The 16310-nt window shown below is 42.5% G+C and overlaps 1 protein-coding gene across 2 annotated transcripts in view; it reads right to left on the reverse strand.

The window, feature by feature from the left end:
* pkn1a (protein kinase N1a) overlaps positions 1 to 16310 on the reverse strand; it is a 98269-nt gene that overhangs the window by 7546 nt on the left and 74413 nt on the right. For both annotated transcript variants that reach the window (XM_061729541.1, XM_061729459.1), the window contains exons 7-16: positions 15428 to 15629; positions 13806 to 14000; positions 13617 to 13726; positions 12860 to 13003; positions 10155 to 10230; positions 8161 to 8296; positions 7867 to 7951; positions 5462 to 5541; positions 2803 to 2878; positions 21 to 112 (exon numbers count right to left, since the gene is read on the reverse strand). In XM_061729541.1, the coding sequence (XP_061585525.1) occupies positions 21 to 112; positions 2803 to 2878; positions 5462 to 5541; positions 7867 to 7951; positions 8161 to 8296; positions 10155 to 10230; positions 12860 to 13003; positions 13617 to 13726; positions 13806 to 14000; positions 15428 to 15629 (1196 nt within the window). The remainder of the gene's footprint in view (positions 1 to 20; positions 113 to 2802; positions 2879 to 5461; positions 5542 to 7866; positions 7952 to 8160; positions 8297 to 10154; positions 10231 to 12859; positions 13004 to 13616; positions 13727 to 13805; positions 14001 to 15427; positions 15630 to 16310) is intronic.

Raw genomic sequence — 16310 nt, forward strand, 5'->3', positions numbered from 1 at the left:
ACTGATTAAACGTCACAAACCTTTCCACCTCGTCCCGGGTGATGATGTCTCCTTTCTTCAGGGCTTTGATGGCGAACATCGTCCCCGTCTTCTTGTACTCCGACAGCAACACCTGGAGACACAAACCTCCGTTCAGCGTTTATGAACTCAGATCCAGATATTAAGGCTCTAAAAAATTTACAATATACACTACCCGTCAAAAATAAAGAAAAAATGACCACGTGGGTTTAGATAAGCAAACAGGTGAGTCTCTGATTGGATAATTACTGCAGGGATGATGATATTTATCTCTAACTGAAGCAGCGAGCAGCTTCTTGTCGGGCTGCACGTCCCGTCATCCTGGAAAAGATGTTCATCTGATTCAGAAGCGTCAAATAAAACATCCGACGAGATGCTTAAACTATTGAAACTGTGTTAAAAAACATTATTAATAATAATAATGAATAATTAATGTTGTCCATGATGTTATTGATCACTGGAAAGACGGTGGGGGGGGCGTCGTCTTCAGGGAAGAACTGTGGTCAGAAAAAAAATCATGATTTTTAAATTAAGACTTTTTTTTAATTAAAAATAAAAATAAAAAATAGAAAAAAACTAAATCACTATTTTAAAATGTAATTTTTTTTTTTAATTAAAAATGAGAAAAAATAATGGATGGTTGTGACTGACAATCATTTAAATATCTGGCTATATTAAATAGTAAAAAAAAAAACTGAGTAGAACGCACGGCTACGTTCATTTCTGCACCAAAAAAGAGGAGAAATGAAGGAGTAAACGGCTGTGCAGCTTTAAGAAAAAACCACTTCCACGTGAGGTTCATCTGCTGTTTACTCCAGAGGATGAAGGTCATGTGGTCTGATGACTCCAGATTTACCCAGAGTTCCAGAGTGATGGGGCATCAGGGTAAGGAAAGAGGTGGATGAAGGATGATCGGAGCACCGCCCATTTGTTGTTTTTCAAAAGTTTCAATTATGTTTGATTACTCTTGCTGTACTATGAATATTTGGGGGAAAAGATGTAAAATAAGACTGAAAAATCGTCTGACTGTTTAAAAGGGAACAAAATGGCTGGAGTCTCCAGAGCTCCCCTCTGATGTTGCTGGTTGCCTAGCAACAACTAAGCTGGTGATGCTGAAGAGTCTGGAAACACGAGTTAACACTCTCATGGAAACTCAGCTGTGAATTCACCCCGAGTGCAGATAAGATCCTTCACGCACCAAATACGGTTAGGAAGCTCGTCAGGATTTGGGATCTTATAAGAGCTTTGAAAGCAAAGTCAGAAGCTTCCACATGTAAATAACTGTATTCTTGTTGTAGCTACTCATCTTAACCCTTGTGCTGTCTTCAGGTCAAGGAAGGAGGAAGAGAAGAAGGGAGGAAAGGAAGGAAGGAAGGAAGGAAGGAATGGAGAAAAGAAGGAAGGGATAAAAGAAGGAAGGAAGGGAGGAAAGAAGGAAGGAATGGAGAAAAGAAGGAAAGAAGGAAGGGAAAAAAGAAGGAAGGGAGGGAGGAAAGAAGGAAGGAAGAAAAGGAAGGAAGGGAGGAAAGAAGGAAGGGAGGAAAGAAGGAAGGAAGAAAAGAAGGAAGGGAGAAAAGAAGGAAGGAAGGGAGAAAAGAAGGAAGGGATAAAAGAAGGAAGGAAAGAAAGAAGGGAGAAAAGAAGGAAGGGAGGAAGGAAGGAAGGGAGGAAGGAAGGAAGGGAGGAAAGAAGGAAGGAAGAAAAGAAGGAAGGAAGGAAAGAAGGAAGGAAGGGAGGAAAGAAGGAAGGGAGAAAAGAAGGAAGGAATGGAGAAAAGAAGGAAGGGATAAAAGAAGGAAGGAAGGGAGGAAAGAAGGAAGGAATGGAGAAAAGAAGGAAGGGATAAAAGAAGGAAGGAAGGGAGGAAAGAAGGAAGGAATGGAGAAAAGAAGGAAAGAAGGAAGGGAAAAAAGAAGGAAGGGAGGGAGGAAAGAAGGAAGGGAGGAAAGAAGGAAGGAAGAAAAGAAGGAAGGAAGGAAAGAAGGAAGGAAGGGAGGAAAGAAGGAAGGGAGAAAAGAAGGAAGGAAGGGAGAAAAGAAGGAAGGGATAAAAGAAGGAAGGAAAGAAAGAAGGGAGAAAAGAAGGAAGGGAGGAAGGAAGGAAGGGAGGAAGGAAGGAAGGGAGGAAGGAAGGAAGGAAGGAAGGAAGGAAGGAAGGAAGGGAAAAAAGAAGGAAGGAAGGGAGGAAGGAAGGAAGGAAGGAAGGGAGGAAAGAAGGAAGGAAGGGAGAAAAGAAGGAAGGAAGGAAGGGAGGAAGGAAGGAAGGAAAGAAGGAAGGAAGGGAGAAAAGAAGGAAGGAAGGAAGGGAGGAAGGAAGGAAGGAAGGAAGGAAGGAAAGAAGGAAGGAAGGGAGAAAAGAAGGAAGGAAGGAAGCAAGGAAGGAAGGAAGGAAAGAAGGAAGGAAGGGAGAAAAGAAGGAAGGAAGGAAGCAAGGAAGGAAGGAAGGAAAGAAGGAAGGAAGGGAAAAAATAGGAAGGAAGGAGAGAGCAGGAGGAAAGAAGGAACAGGAGAATTAGGTGATTTTGACCCAAACACAGGACAAGGGTTAAGTAAAAACCAGCTAATACAAAAATGACCAAAAACTGTGATTTAATCAAAAAGTTCTCAGTAAAGTCTTGAGTTCCGTCACGTAAAGATGCTTTATGAGTGACAACTGTGATCAGTCTGAAACTCAAGGACCGTTCATGAACCAAATCTTTGTACCATCACTGGTGGATCTTTTTTAAGAGACTCCTAAACAACATTTCAATGAATTTTCAACATTAGTGAGTTCATGAAACCGTACCTTCCCAAAGTGTCCCCTGCCCAACACGGCGATCAGCCTGAAGTCCTGGAGGGAGAGGGGACCTTTCCTCTGTTTACTGGAGACCAAAGACAAAACATTAGAGACATAACGATGCTAACACGGTGTTGTCTTGGTGCCGCAGCCTGTTGAGTGTTTAAGAGAGTTAGCAAAGACAAGCAGAAACGCTAAACTATGGCTTTGTTCTGATCTTGGGTGATTTCTGTTTCTGAACCTGGAGAGGAACATTTCTCTATATTACTCTGATTCCACAGCCTCCTCTGCTGTATTATCATGCGGTGTCCCGCAGGGCTCAGGACTCGGACCCCTGCTTTTTCCTCCGTATCTCAGTTTCTTTCTAAGAAAGTACTAAACTGCTATCCGTTGTTACGTTTACGAGCCCTCAAACTAAAGGATTTGGACACCATAAAAGCTGTAACTGAGTTCCTTGAGGAACTAAGATCTTGGATAGATCTCTACTCTCTAAATTGAATGAAAAGAAGACAGAGCCCCTTGTTTTTAGTTCTGGGGTCACTAGTGCGTCTTCTCCTGTGGACAGGGCCCTCGTCTACACCCGGTTGGGGTGGAGGGTTTTCCTCTGAAGCTCTGTTGTTTGGAGTGATGAGCTCCCTTTGGTTTACATCTCAGATGGAGCAGCAGAGCAAATACAACAGATCCCAGGTGTGTTGGTGATGAATGTTGAAGGACGGTAACTTTCACTGACATTGAAGTTAATCATGACGTGAAAATTACTAGGAACTATCAGCGGGGAATAAGGAGGAAATCCATGGCTGAAAAGCGGAACAATCGTATTTGCTGTTGTCCTTATCGACCGAACATGTAGTCATGTTTCTGTGGACGTGCAGGTTTGGACTACAGCGGCGGTTACACCGTAGAGTTCCCAGTCGTAGAGTTCCCAGTCGTAGAGTTCACAGCCGTAGGGTCCCCAGTCGTAGAGTTCCCAGTCGTAGAGTTCCCAGTTCTTGGGTTCCCAGGGATGGGTGCTATTTTACCGTTCACGATATACCGTAAAAAAAATTCCCCACGGTAAGAATTTGTATCTCACGGTAAAAATGATAAATTCCCGTTGATGACGTTTTTGTGTAAAGCTGATTTATGGTTCTGCGTTAAATCGACACACAACGTACGTGAAGGAAGGAAGGAAGGAAGGAAATGAGCCAGAAAGAAAGAAATGAGCCACAAAGACAGAAAGAAAAAGAAAGAAAGAAAGAAAGAAAGAAAGAAAGAAAGAAAGAAAGAAAGAAAGAAAGAAAGAAAGAAAGAAAGAAAGAAAGAAAGAAAGAAAGAAAGAAAGAAAGAAAGAAAGAAAAATTCCCGTTGACGTGTTTGTGTAACAAACATGGCGGATCTGAGTCATGGGCTCATTTAATTGGTTTTTATTAATTAAATGTAATTGGTGTAGTTTAGTATTTAGTATCTTTTAGAGCAGTGATTTGGCTCCAAAGACTGAATGTGGTGATAGATTTATAGTTACAAAGGTGGAGTTGAATTGGTATTTTTTTATCGTTATCGGGATAAATGCCAGAAATTATCGTGATAAATTACGTGATAAATACCGCCCATCCCTATGGGTCACCAGTCGTAGAGTTCCCAGTCGTAAAGTTCCCAGTCGTAGAGTAGGCATGGGGCGATATACGATATTATCGTATATCGCGATAAAAAACGGCCGCGATAACGTTATCGTGGGGTACTGTAATTATCGCCAATTTTTTTTTTTTTTTGGTCACACAAGGCTACCAGCCAGGTAGAAGCCAGTGTTATTTTTTTCATGTATTTTATTAATATTATTTATTATTATTATTTATTTAATTATTTTTCAGAGAGTAGTACAATCCGTGTGCATTTGACTACTGTGGCACTTTATTTTCACTCAATCTTTGTGTTGGCCATGCAGCTTTTGTTTTGTATACTACAGAGCAGTGCCTTTATTTTATTATTTTTCCAGAGAGCCGTACTAAGTAGCAGGCAGCCACTGTTAAAGTTTCAGAGAGTAATACAATCAGTGTGCATTTGGCTCTACTTTGTCACTTTATTTCTATTTGTCACTTATTTCTTTCGACTCTCAGGGAAGTATTTTCTTACAAAAAAAGAAAGTTCAAATAAGTACCGGTACTATAGTTTACACTTTGTAATGCATAACATTTACAGTACACTATTTGTTCTCTACCTCAAGTGTCACTGTGTTGAGAATGATTTGAGAATAAATGTTCTGAAGGAACCAGTGGATCCACGGTTAGTGTTTTTCCTTGCATTTTAAGAATTTTATAAGCGACACGCTAATATCGTGATAATATCGTAATCGTGATATTTTTGTCCACTAATATCGTGATATGAATTTTTCATATCGTCCCATGCCTATCGTAGAGTTCCCAGTCGTAAGGTCAATGCAGAAACTCTGACGTGTGGTCCCAGTGAAAACACACGTTAGCTTCAGCAGCTCAGAACCGATCAAAGAAGTTCGATACGAGTTCCACCTGAAGAGACTCAGAACAACCTCAGAGGCTTCAAACCGGGACAGAACATTTGCACCAACGAGACCAAAAACTAAAGTGTAGCAGTTTCAAACGGTTCCACCACACGACCACTGGTCCACTCTGATCCACAGACCAAATAAAAACATGCATGTGTGTTTGTGTCGTACCTGTTGACGGGTGGGGTGCGGGCGGGGGACTCGGGGGTGAGGTCTTGGGGGGAGAGGGGCTCGATGACGGGCATGAGGTCCTGGTGGAGAACATGTGAGGTGAGAAACACGGAGGAACAAACATGCCACAGCAGACCGGGAGACGCAGCAGGAGCTGGAACGTGCGGCTCTCGCTTCACCTGCTTCACCTGCAGGTGGTTTTTACTCCTTAGGAGACCAGCATTTGTCTTGTTTTAAGCACTAAAGTTGGAGGTTTGATCAGCCTGACACGTCGGGCAGATGTTTAAATCCCCGAGAGGATGAAAGCTGACTGCTTTTACAATCGTAGTCTCATCCTGTCTCGACGGCAGCGAAGGGAAAGGTTCCCGGGACTGCAGGATACTCTGATCAACAATCACGCGGCACATTTGTATTTTAAACTTATTCATTTTAAAGAACGATAAAAATCACACAGTAAAGTTTAGAAATGAATCAACATACGCCCAAACTTTATTACAGAGAACAACTTGGAGCTTTTATTTAGCTTTTTTCTTCGTCCTTGCAGATAAAAGCTGAACCAAAACTTTAGTTGTTGTTGGATTGATTTCAGGACTCGCGAGAACCAGATTGTCTGGTTTCTTTTTCACTTTGGCCGGATAAATCCATTAAAACAAACGTTGAGATATTGTGATTTGACGACCACGTATCAGAGTTGGGGAACTTTTCTTGAACCTGCAGTGATGCAGCAGATATCTGCTCTAGAAAGCCGTCACTCATCTGATTTGCTGATCAGACAAAATAAGCGAAGCCTCAACTTCTCGTAGAGTCTGAACTCATTTAGATTAAAAAGCACCTGGTTCTTTCATCCGGGACCTAAAAGATTATTTTGTTCTTCCCAGATGCTGCTCAGCCTTCACTTGAAAACGTCCAAACGATGACGGAGAAATATTTACATCTGATCCCGCTGTAGGCCTTTTAAGGTGGTTTAATAAACTCATGTTTAGTTTAGACTCTGATTTATGTGTGATTGACGGCAATTAAGCTCGCTGTCAATCAGTTCCTGCTCCTTGTGATGCTGAGACTGTTTGGTTCATATTCTCCATCGAGGAAAGGTTGAAGTGGATCCTAAATACTTTCTATTTAGTTTTAATTTGAGCCTCCGAACTAAACCTCTGAGAAACAATCAGACGAACGTTTGTTGCTCTGATTCAGTCCTTCGTTTTCTCAAATAATCTCAGACAGAGCGGTAAAAGCAGGAGACGCGCTGGTGCTGATCCGGGGATTCTGGGTGTTTTTAGAGGATATTTATTTTCAATCGATCAGCGATTAAAGTTCCGGTGCTTCGAGTCACCAGTCTCTCGCCATGATGGCCACCGCATCATTAGCTTCAAATATAACTGCAGTAAAACTTAAAATGAACAGAAATCACAAGTTCTGCTTCTGTTTTTATTTTTTTATCTTTTTGTTCCGAGATCGTCTCAAAGCTCCTCGACCAACATCTGATCTGGAGGTCAAATCAAACCCCTTCGCTCCCAGAAAGAGATGCCTTTTTTTAACTTTTCAAATTTTTAAGCGCAATTTATCTAACTCATAAATATATACAGGAACTTGGGTGGATTTGTAATAATCGTAAACGTAGATAAACATTTATATCGGTAGAAAATATGATAATTTATCTATTTATTTATTTTGTTTTTTATCTATTTATTTTTAAAACTAGTCTTAAAACCCATTTTTATTCCTTGGCTTTCAACGCTATATGAGACTCTGCTCCTGTTTTATTGTTTTTATGGTTTGTTTTTAGTTAAAAACAATAAACAATTATTTTAGTATTTATTTCTTGTTAATTGTCTTATGTTCCCATGTTTTATTTACAGGACTGTCTCAGAAAATTAGAATATTGTGATAAAGTCCTTTATTTTCTGTAATGCAAAAATGTCATCCATTCTGGATTCATTACAAATCAACTGAAATATTGCAAGCCTTTTATTATTTTAATATTGCTGATCATGGTTTACAGTTTAAGAAAACTCAAATATCCTATCTCAAAAAATTAGAATATTCTGGGAATCTTAATCTTAAGCTGTAAACCATGATCAGCAATATTAAAATAATAAAAGGCTTGCAATATTTCAGTTGATTTTTAATGAATCCAGAATGTATGACATTTTTGCATTACAGAAAATAAAGAACTTTATCACAATATTCTAATTTTCTGAGACAGTCCTGTATTTGTGTACAGCACGTTGTTTCAGCTGTGGTTGTTTTAAAGTGCTTTATAAATAAAGTTGAGTTGAATTGAGTATTTTTTATCTCTTGCAGAGGAAAGCTTGTGCTGTTTTCACTAAAATAATGGAAAAACACATCTTTCCAAACATTCCCACGCCCCCTATCCCCCAGGCCTCGTCCCTGCCCGTCTGTCTCACCGGAGCGTTCGTGTCCCCGTCTTTCTTGTAATCTCCTCTTACGGGAGAATCGCTGTCCAGACTCAGCTTCTCCACTGAGATCTCCCTGGAAATCCACACAAGACAAACACGGACAGAGCCACGTGGAGACGCAGACGGACAAACAGGCAGAACAGAAGTTAGACAGGGGCGGAGGAGGCGCCGCCGGCTGAATCGTTGCCAGGAGACGAGAGGAGAAGGTTGGGGGAGCCGTCGGGGGTCGATGGGTCTGAGTGACAGCTGAGTGACAGCTGTCACGTCTGCGGCGTCTCTCACCCGGAGTTCAGGCTCAGGCTGTGAGCGCTGGGACTGTAGGTCCCAGAGTTGTTCACGGTGGGGATGGCGTTCCTCAGCAGCCGCACCCACGTCCCGATGTCCACGTTCATCTGGCGAGCGCGCAGGAACGCCTTTCCTGGAGAAACAAACATCTGGAGTCAGCGAACGCCATCGGACGTCTTTAACTACTCAGTTCTGCTGCCGTTAATACTGAAGAGATTAAAAACTCTCAAGAAAAAACAAAAACTTTACACAGGGTGTCTACAGGTTTGACCAAGTTAAATTTAAGACTTTTTAATACCACTTTAAATTTAATACCAAAAACACAAGTCACTAAGAAATCCAGCGCTGAGGTCGAGGTTGCCAGATCTGACAGATTCCAGCCCAAACGTGATGTAAAACCAGTTTAAACAGTTTCATTATCAATAGAAAGGGGAAATTTAGTCCATGACATTGTGATTAATAGGATACAGTGATTTTTTTTAACTTTGGATGACATACAGGACTGTCTCAGAAAATTAGAATATTGGGATAAAGTCCTTTATTTTCTGTAATGCAATTAAAAAAACAAAAATGTCATACATTCTCGATTCATTACAAATCAACTGAAATATTGCAAGCCTTTTATTATTTTAATATTGCTGATTATGGCTTACAGTTTAAGATTAAGATTCCCAGAATATTCTAATTTTTTGAGATAGGATATTTGAGTTTTCTTAAGCTGTGCATGATCAGCAATATTAAAATAATAAAAGGCTTGCAATATTTCAGTTGATTTGTAATGAATCTAGAATGTATGACATTTTTGCATTACAGAAAATAAAGGACTTTATCACAATATTCGAATTTTCTGAGACAGTCCTGTATATTCCGTTTTATTTCTCTTAAACTCCCATTGTAAACACAGACGATGGTTCGCCACTAGAGGGCGCTGTGGCCGCAGAAATGATGCCACTGATACCCCTTTTACACCAAGCTGGTTCCAGGGCTGGTGCTAGTGCTGGAGCTAGAGCCGGTTCGCGGTTGGTTCTTAAGTAAGAACCGTTTGCTTTTACACAGCTGGTGCTGCCCAGCAGCTGGCCAGAGACCCACGTCATCACGTCACCACGCCCCCTCGTTTTCATCCCTACCCTGATCAGGAAGCTGAGAGCCAAAAGCTGTTTTAATTTCAGCTGTAGCGCTGTTAATATGGCACTTTATTAAGTTTGAATATTTTTTTCAGGTAAAGTAACCTTTAAGATCCCCAACCTGGGCTCAGTTTATCCAAATAACGCCTGTTAAGAAATTTGAGCCGGCAGCTTCTCTCCTTTCCTCTCCTCAGGAGCTCCTCTCCTCCTCCGTAACATACGCCGTAGGCTCTGCGTTGGTGTAACGTGGAACCAGAACCGCGGGCTGGGAGGCGTCCCCGCGGGCCAGGATTTTTTATTAAATAGATGGATGGAGCTGCCGCTGCATCGGCGGGCTCCGCAGCCTCGCGTCCAAGCGTCCCAGGGCTGGGACGCTTCCCCGCGGGCTGGGAGCCGCTGCATCGGCGGCACGGAGCCCGCAGACGTTACTGTTGGTGGATTGTACCGTAGACCACTGCTGCTTCTGTTTTACATCCATTATTAAATAAATGGATGTAATAATAAAAGAGTCTACTAACTTAACCACCGTCGTCAACGCTCCGTTGTTTAAAAACGGCGCTCTTCCGTGTTTATTCTGCTTTGGTTGTTCAGTAACACCGTCCCCAGCCCCGCCCCCAGCCCGCGACGTAACTGGTTCTTTGAGCTGGACCAGCAGCTCAAAGGGGCTGGCGTAGCACCCGTTTTGAGAGCCAGGAGCCGGCGCTTAGGCTGTGTAAAACCAAAGAACTGGTGCTAAGTCTGGCTCTAGCCCAGAACCAGCCCTGGAACCAGCTTGGTGTAAAAGGGGTATGAGAGACTTTGGTCTTGGCTCTGCTTTAATAAACCTGCTGTTGTATAAACAGTGAAAGTTTCCCTCTGATTTCTCACCTTGCTGCTTAGAAAAGACTTTTTTCTGCCTCTGGAGGCGGGGGGCTCTCTCGATGACGGGGTTGAAGAAGGTCACCTGGAAAAGACCAAGACACGGAACGAAGCATGAAGCCAGACGAGCCCAAGTCCTTCCCCGGGTTAATATTCATGGTGGTTTTTATAAAAGTGTTTGTGAGAGCTTCATGTACCAGTACGACCCCAAACCAGGAAGATAAATTCTCTTTGACTTTCCTGGTTTATAAACGATACGAAGCCGAGATGCTTCAGCTTTTGTTTGGTCAACTTTAGTTTGAATTTCTTTATTTCAGATCCATTACTGCAACGTATCCCAAACAAAGTTGGGACAGTAAAACTTTGACCCTGTCATTCCTCATCGCAGCACTTTACCCTTGTGCTGTGTTTGGGTCAAGGGAGGGTGGAGGGAGAAAAGAAGGAAGGAAGTAGGAAAGGGAGTAAGGAAGGGAGAAATGATGGAAGGGAGGAAGGAAAAAAGAAGGAAGTAGAAAAGGGAGTAAGGAAGGGAGAAAAGGAAGAAAAGATGGAAGGGAGGAAGGGAGAAAAGATGGAGGGAAGGAAAGAAGGAAGTAAGGAAGAAAGGAGAAAAGAAGGAAGGAAGTAGGAAAGGGAGTAAGGAAGGGAGAAAAGGGAGAAAAGATGGAAGGAAGGGAGAAAGAAAGGAAAGAAGGGAGAAAAGGAAAGAAGGGAGGGAGGAAGGAATGGAGAAAAGGAAAGAAAGAAGGGAGGGGAAAAAAGAAGGAATGGATAAAATAAGGAAAGAAGGAAGGAAAAGCAAAGAAGGTAATAAAGGAGCGAATGACGGAAGGGAGGAAGGAAGAAACAGGAGTAAAGGAGGGTAAAAAAGGAGGAAAAGAGGAAAGGAAGAAGGAAGGAGAGAGCATGGCAGGAGGAAAGAAGGATAGAAGAATTGGGTCAATTTGACCAAAGACAGCACAAGGGTTAGGAGACGTTCTGGCCGTCAGGAAAACAAGAAACGAAGCTTTTTCACCGCTACTTCAGCACATTCTTTCTTACAAACACGGGTTATGAGGACGAGCAACAGTGGAGCATCGTCAGCATCGTCAGCATCATCAGCATCAGCAGCATCGTCAGCATCATCAGCGTCTCTGCCAGGTCTGATTCCTGCTGGACAGAACATCCCTACAGCTCTCAACGCCACCGGAGCACCAGCAGGCAAATATCCCTTTAAAAGGAATTTAAACTGATATTTTAAAGCGAACAAAGGTCCTTTGTGCTCAGATCAGAGATCCATTCTGCAGCTTAGTTCTGCACTTTTGCCCTTTAGACTGAAATTCCCCCAAATTCCCTGAACCGCTTAAAAAAAGAAATATGCAAATCCCTTCTAATATTCTTCTGCAAAAGACTTTTAAACATTTTTACTGATTTTCTCATTAAATGCATCGGGTGAAAAGGTGAAATCGTCTGCTCACTTTGGTACTTGAAGCATCAGATCATGATTGAAATCACCTGCTGATGTCATAAATCTGAAATAAAGTGGTTATTTTACCTCCTAACGAGCACTAATATCAACATTTCTGCAGCGCTGGCGGCCTGAGCTGCAGGATCGGGTCCGTATTAACGAAGGTTCAGGACGTGACAATGTTTATCTTCTGGTTCGGGGATGAACTGGTTTATTTGAGGTCACGAATGTCCAGATTTGTGCACAACTGAGAATTCTACCCTTTAAATGTGTGTGTGAGGATGAATGGTGTGTATGTGGTGTGTAACCCTGCGTTCACACTGAAAACTGTATGTATTGTCGACGGCTGCAGTGGGCGGGGCTAAAGCTGCTGCAGAACTGGAGGGAACAGTGTATATATAGTGTTTATAGTCTACACATACAGCGTACACATCTTTAGTTTCCTATTTCACCATAGATCACACTTTGGGATGCCTTCTTTATATTTTAGCGTTATTTCTGCATAGATAAGAGTGAGTTTGATGCTCCTTAACAAGTTTGGTCCGCGGATCAACATCAACCATCGGCGAGCCCTTGCTCCCGGTTCCGCGTCACACCAACGCAGACCCTACGGCGTAGAGTACGCGGCGGCGCACACCATACGGTGCGCGTCGCAGCGTAACCTACGCCGTCGATATAACGCGGAACCATAATTCAGGTGAAGCTGCAGTCTGTCTGCGCTGATCACTGACACACCGGGTTGGAGCGGATTTGGTCATGATGTTTAAACTGTGTTTTGTGATGAATAAGCACGGTTTTTAATTATTTTGCGTTGGATTAATGTAGCAAATAAAATCGTTGGGACCAACCAGCTCCTCAACCATCAGATACGTGTTTCACGTGAGCAGTTCAGGTAAAAACAGCAGTCAAACCAGCAAAAATGTCAGTTTGCTGGATGAAATATATTCATTCCTGATAAAATAAGTTTGTTGGTGCACAGCTATGCTCATGTACGCATGTGAATGAGTTTGTACGCTTGTGTACATGAAAGTTCAATCTGCATTGAGGCTTCTCGCTTCGGGAATCCCGGTCTGTGATTGGACGACGCCTCGGCGTCGCTGCTGCTCATTTGCATAAAGTTCAGATTTTTCAACTTCAAATTGACGCTCTGCTCCGCGTCATATGACGCCCATGACGCTTTCAGTGTGAACGCAGGGTAAGTGGTGTGTGTGGTGTGTGTGGTGTGTGTGGTGTGTGTGTGTGTGTGTATGTGGTGTGTATGTAGCACCTCAGCCAGCAGCAGGCCCTGCGGCTCCAGCTCCAGCTGGACTCGGTGTTTCTGGTTGTCCAGGAATTCCTCCAGCTTCAGGTACTTGAGCGCGCACAGCGAGCGGTAATCCTTCCAGTACACGGCGATCTCCATCTCCCGGGACTGAAACACACCAGGGCGGGGATGAGCACAGGTGCTTTCCTCAATGAAAATTAGGACTAAATATTGTCGTCAACGAACCTTGACTAAAATGTGGATTACAAAATAAAAACTCTGAAATGTTTCTTCATTTTTGTTGACCAAAACGAGACGAAATGTTCTAACAAAGATCTAGGCTCTAGGTTCACTTCAATTAAAAACAAAGTTCCATAGAGAAACGCGGGATCTGCTCTGGGGCTGGAGAAGAAGAAGAAGATCCATCTTTGGATCCACTTTCCTACATAGACGTGGAAAAGAAAACCCAATGTGTTGTGGAAAAAGAAAAAGAAGGGAAGAAATGGGGAAAAATAAATATGTTGTAAACTCAAATTAGAGTCTTCTGTATCTGGAATGAATGTATTCTTGAGTCTATAAGGTAACAATAATATAATAATAAGATAACCTTGTTTGAATTGTAAAATGGGTTTGGCTAAATACAATCTTTGACTAAAACTAATAGAAACTAAAATGATAGCTGGACCCAGAGACTAGACTAGAACTGAAACAGGCTGCCAGAAACAACACTAGTTGAGTTTCCGGGTCATCGTGGACACTAGTGGGTGTTGGTTGAACTGACCCTCTCCAGCTCCACGGTGAAGGTCTGGTCCCAGGCCTGCTCTCCCACCGTCCTCCAGGCCGTCTGGCCCACCAGGGCGTTGTCCAGCTTCAGCACGGCGCTCACCTCCGCTGCACACACACACACACGGTGATGTTAGCATGTTTCCATCACACCATACGATGATGACGGCTCCCTGAAGGCTCTTACAGGACAGCTCGTCCGTCTTGCTGGGCGTCTTCCCGCTGACGGAGCCGCTGCGTCCGTACAGGCCCTTGCTGCCCCTCATGAAGGAGCGGGAGTCTCCGGGGCTGTAGCTCGGCAGCGTGACCGCCGTGCCCTTGCTGCGTCCCGGTACCGTCTCCAGCAGCCCGACGCAGCCCAGCAGCTGCACCTGCAGGGTTCCTGGAGACACGGGAGAGTTTAGACCTCGACGACCTGTCAGGTCTCTTGTTCTGGCAGGGAAACTACCGTATTTTAGCCCTCTTTTCCCGCCGTCTTCCCATATCAGTATTTTCCCATAAATTTCCCGTTTTATAACACAGTAATCCCTGGCTATAACGCGGTTCACCTTTCACGTCTCGCTGCTTCACGGATTTGCATTGTGCATCGTGTTCTGCATTCTGATTGGCTAAACAGTCTCCCCGCTTCTTCACTTCCTGTGTCAATTACGTTGGTTGCTTAGCAACAAGCTGAGAACGGCCAATGAGCTTCAGCAGCAGCTCAAGAACGGGAACCTCTGATGAATCGTTCGTTACAGTTCTCAGATATAATGTCGGCTTATAAGAATCCTTTTTTTCCCAGAAGAAAAAAGAGCGACCAAAACTACCCATAACTATGTTCTTCTCTCGAAAAAACACACCTAAACCGCGGGTTTTAAGAGAAAAAGACGCTACAGAGCGGAGTAAAGTCAGCATGCAGCGGCAGTCAGAAGAGCAGTGATATACGCGCCAGTCTCAAGTTGTCCCACTGTACTTATTGTATTTTTTTTTCATAATCATTTTTCATTTTCTCCCGTTCAAATCCAATCACTCGGGTCGTGGTGGGGCGGTGCTGATCTCCGCAATTTGAAGCCTTGTATAATAATAATAATAAAAAAAATGGTTGCTACTTCGCGGATTTCACTTCTCACAGGTTCTTTTTGGAATGTAACCCCCGACAAAAACCAGGGATTACTGTATATACTATATATCAGCAAACTGAACTGAATCACATGCTTTGCGAGAACTTTGCGAGAACCCTGCTGTAGCCTGGGGGGCAGTTCTCGCGAGGTTAGTGGCGACAACGGAACAAACTCGGAACAACAAATCAGAGATGGATGGATGTAACTAGAGAGAAGGCATTTCTGCTAAATAAAGCTAAGACTTTGTGTAAATATCTCTAAATATGGGAAACTGAATCTACTTTCCTAAAGAGGAAGCAGGACGGGAAACAGTTACAAGTTCTGAAAGATTTATAACTGAGATGTTAGTGACCGATGTCCGTTAGCGCCACCAGGGCGGCGCAGAGAGCCACATGAGTGAAAATGACAAATCAAAAGAAAATGTAAACATTTCACTTAAAGACAATCAATGTGTTTATAAACTGAAAATATTTAGAATAAATAAATGTGCTTTAATTCCCCTTTGTGTTTTCATTGAGGCTCTATTATAGGAATAACATACACAGGAATATCCACAGCATTTCCGTGTCAACAAAGGTAGAACTATCAGATTCTGGGCTCATAATTGTAGTTTAAGTGGTTGACAGGTAGATATTTTAGATTTCTTGTGTCTTAAAATGTAAGATACTGGACCTGGGTTGGGCTGGTGGGCCAGCGGGCGTGTACGTACCGGTGAGGGGGGAGGGCTTGCTCAGGGTGCTGTACTGGTTCTGCAGGTAGGGGGCGCCGTGGCGGGAGCTGGAGGCCAGGACCAGCTCCTCCCGGATCAGGTTGGCTTTGGGGTGATCGTCCGGCAGCTCGGCCAGGCGGCGCTCCAGGGCGTCCCGGAGCAGGTCCAGGCGCTGGGACGCCTCGCTGAGCCGGGACTGGGCCTAAGGGGCGGCACAGGTTCAAACCGGCAACATCACTGACTCACACTCTACTACCGTATTAACATATAGCTCTCACAGTGCTTTGCTCTTTGTTCAGGCTGCATTTCTAAATAAGAATTTGTTCCTAAATTGCTTGTCTGGGTAAATAAAGGTTAAAAAAAATTATACAAAATAAAAAATAAAGAATAATTAAAAACAGCCTACGCACATCTCCACAAGCACATAGTAAACTCTTCTTTATTTCCTCCTGTATTTGTTAATTTTCCTTTTCGTTTTATTTATTTATGTATTTATTTATTTTTGTTTTATTATTCAAGTAATTTGTCTTTTTCTCTCCCCGCTCTCTTATATATATATATATATATATATATATATATATATATATATATATATATATATATATATATATATATATCTCGGTACATATAAACTAATTGACTTATTATTATTGATTAGAAATGTGTGCATTATTATGAGTGAGACTATATTATTATTAGATTATTATTGATTATAATTATTATTAATATTACTATTATTGCTGCTATGACAAGTGTTATTGTTATTATAATAATTGTTAGATTATTACTATTACTTCTGTCATTATATTATTAATTGATTATTAATCAATCATATGATTATCATAATTATTGTTACTTATTTTCCTTTTCTTTTCTGAATTAA

The sequence above is a fragment of the Cololabis saira genome, chromosome 1 (genome assembly GCF_033807715.1).
Source record: "Cololabis saira isolate AMF1-May2022 chromosome 1, fColSai1.1, whole genome shotgun sequence".
In the NCBI taxonomy this organism is placed as follows: domain Eukaryota; kingdom Metazoa; phylum Chordata; class Actinopteri; order Beloniformes; family Belonidae; genus Cololabis; species Cololabis saira.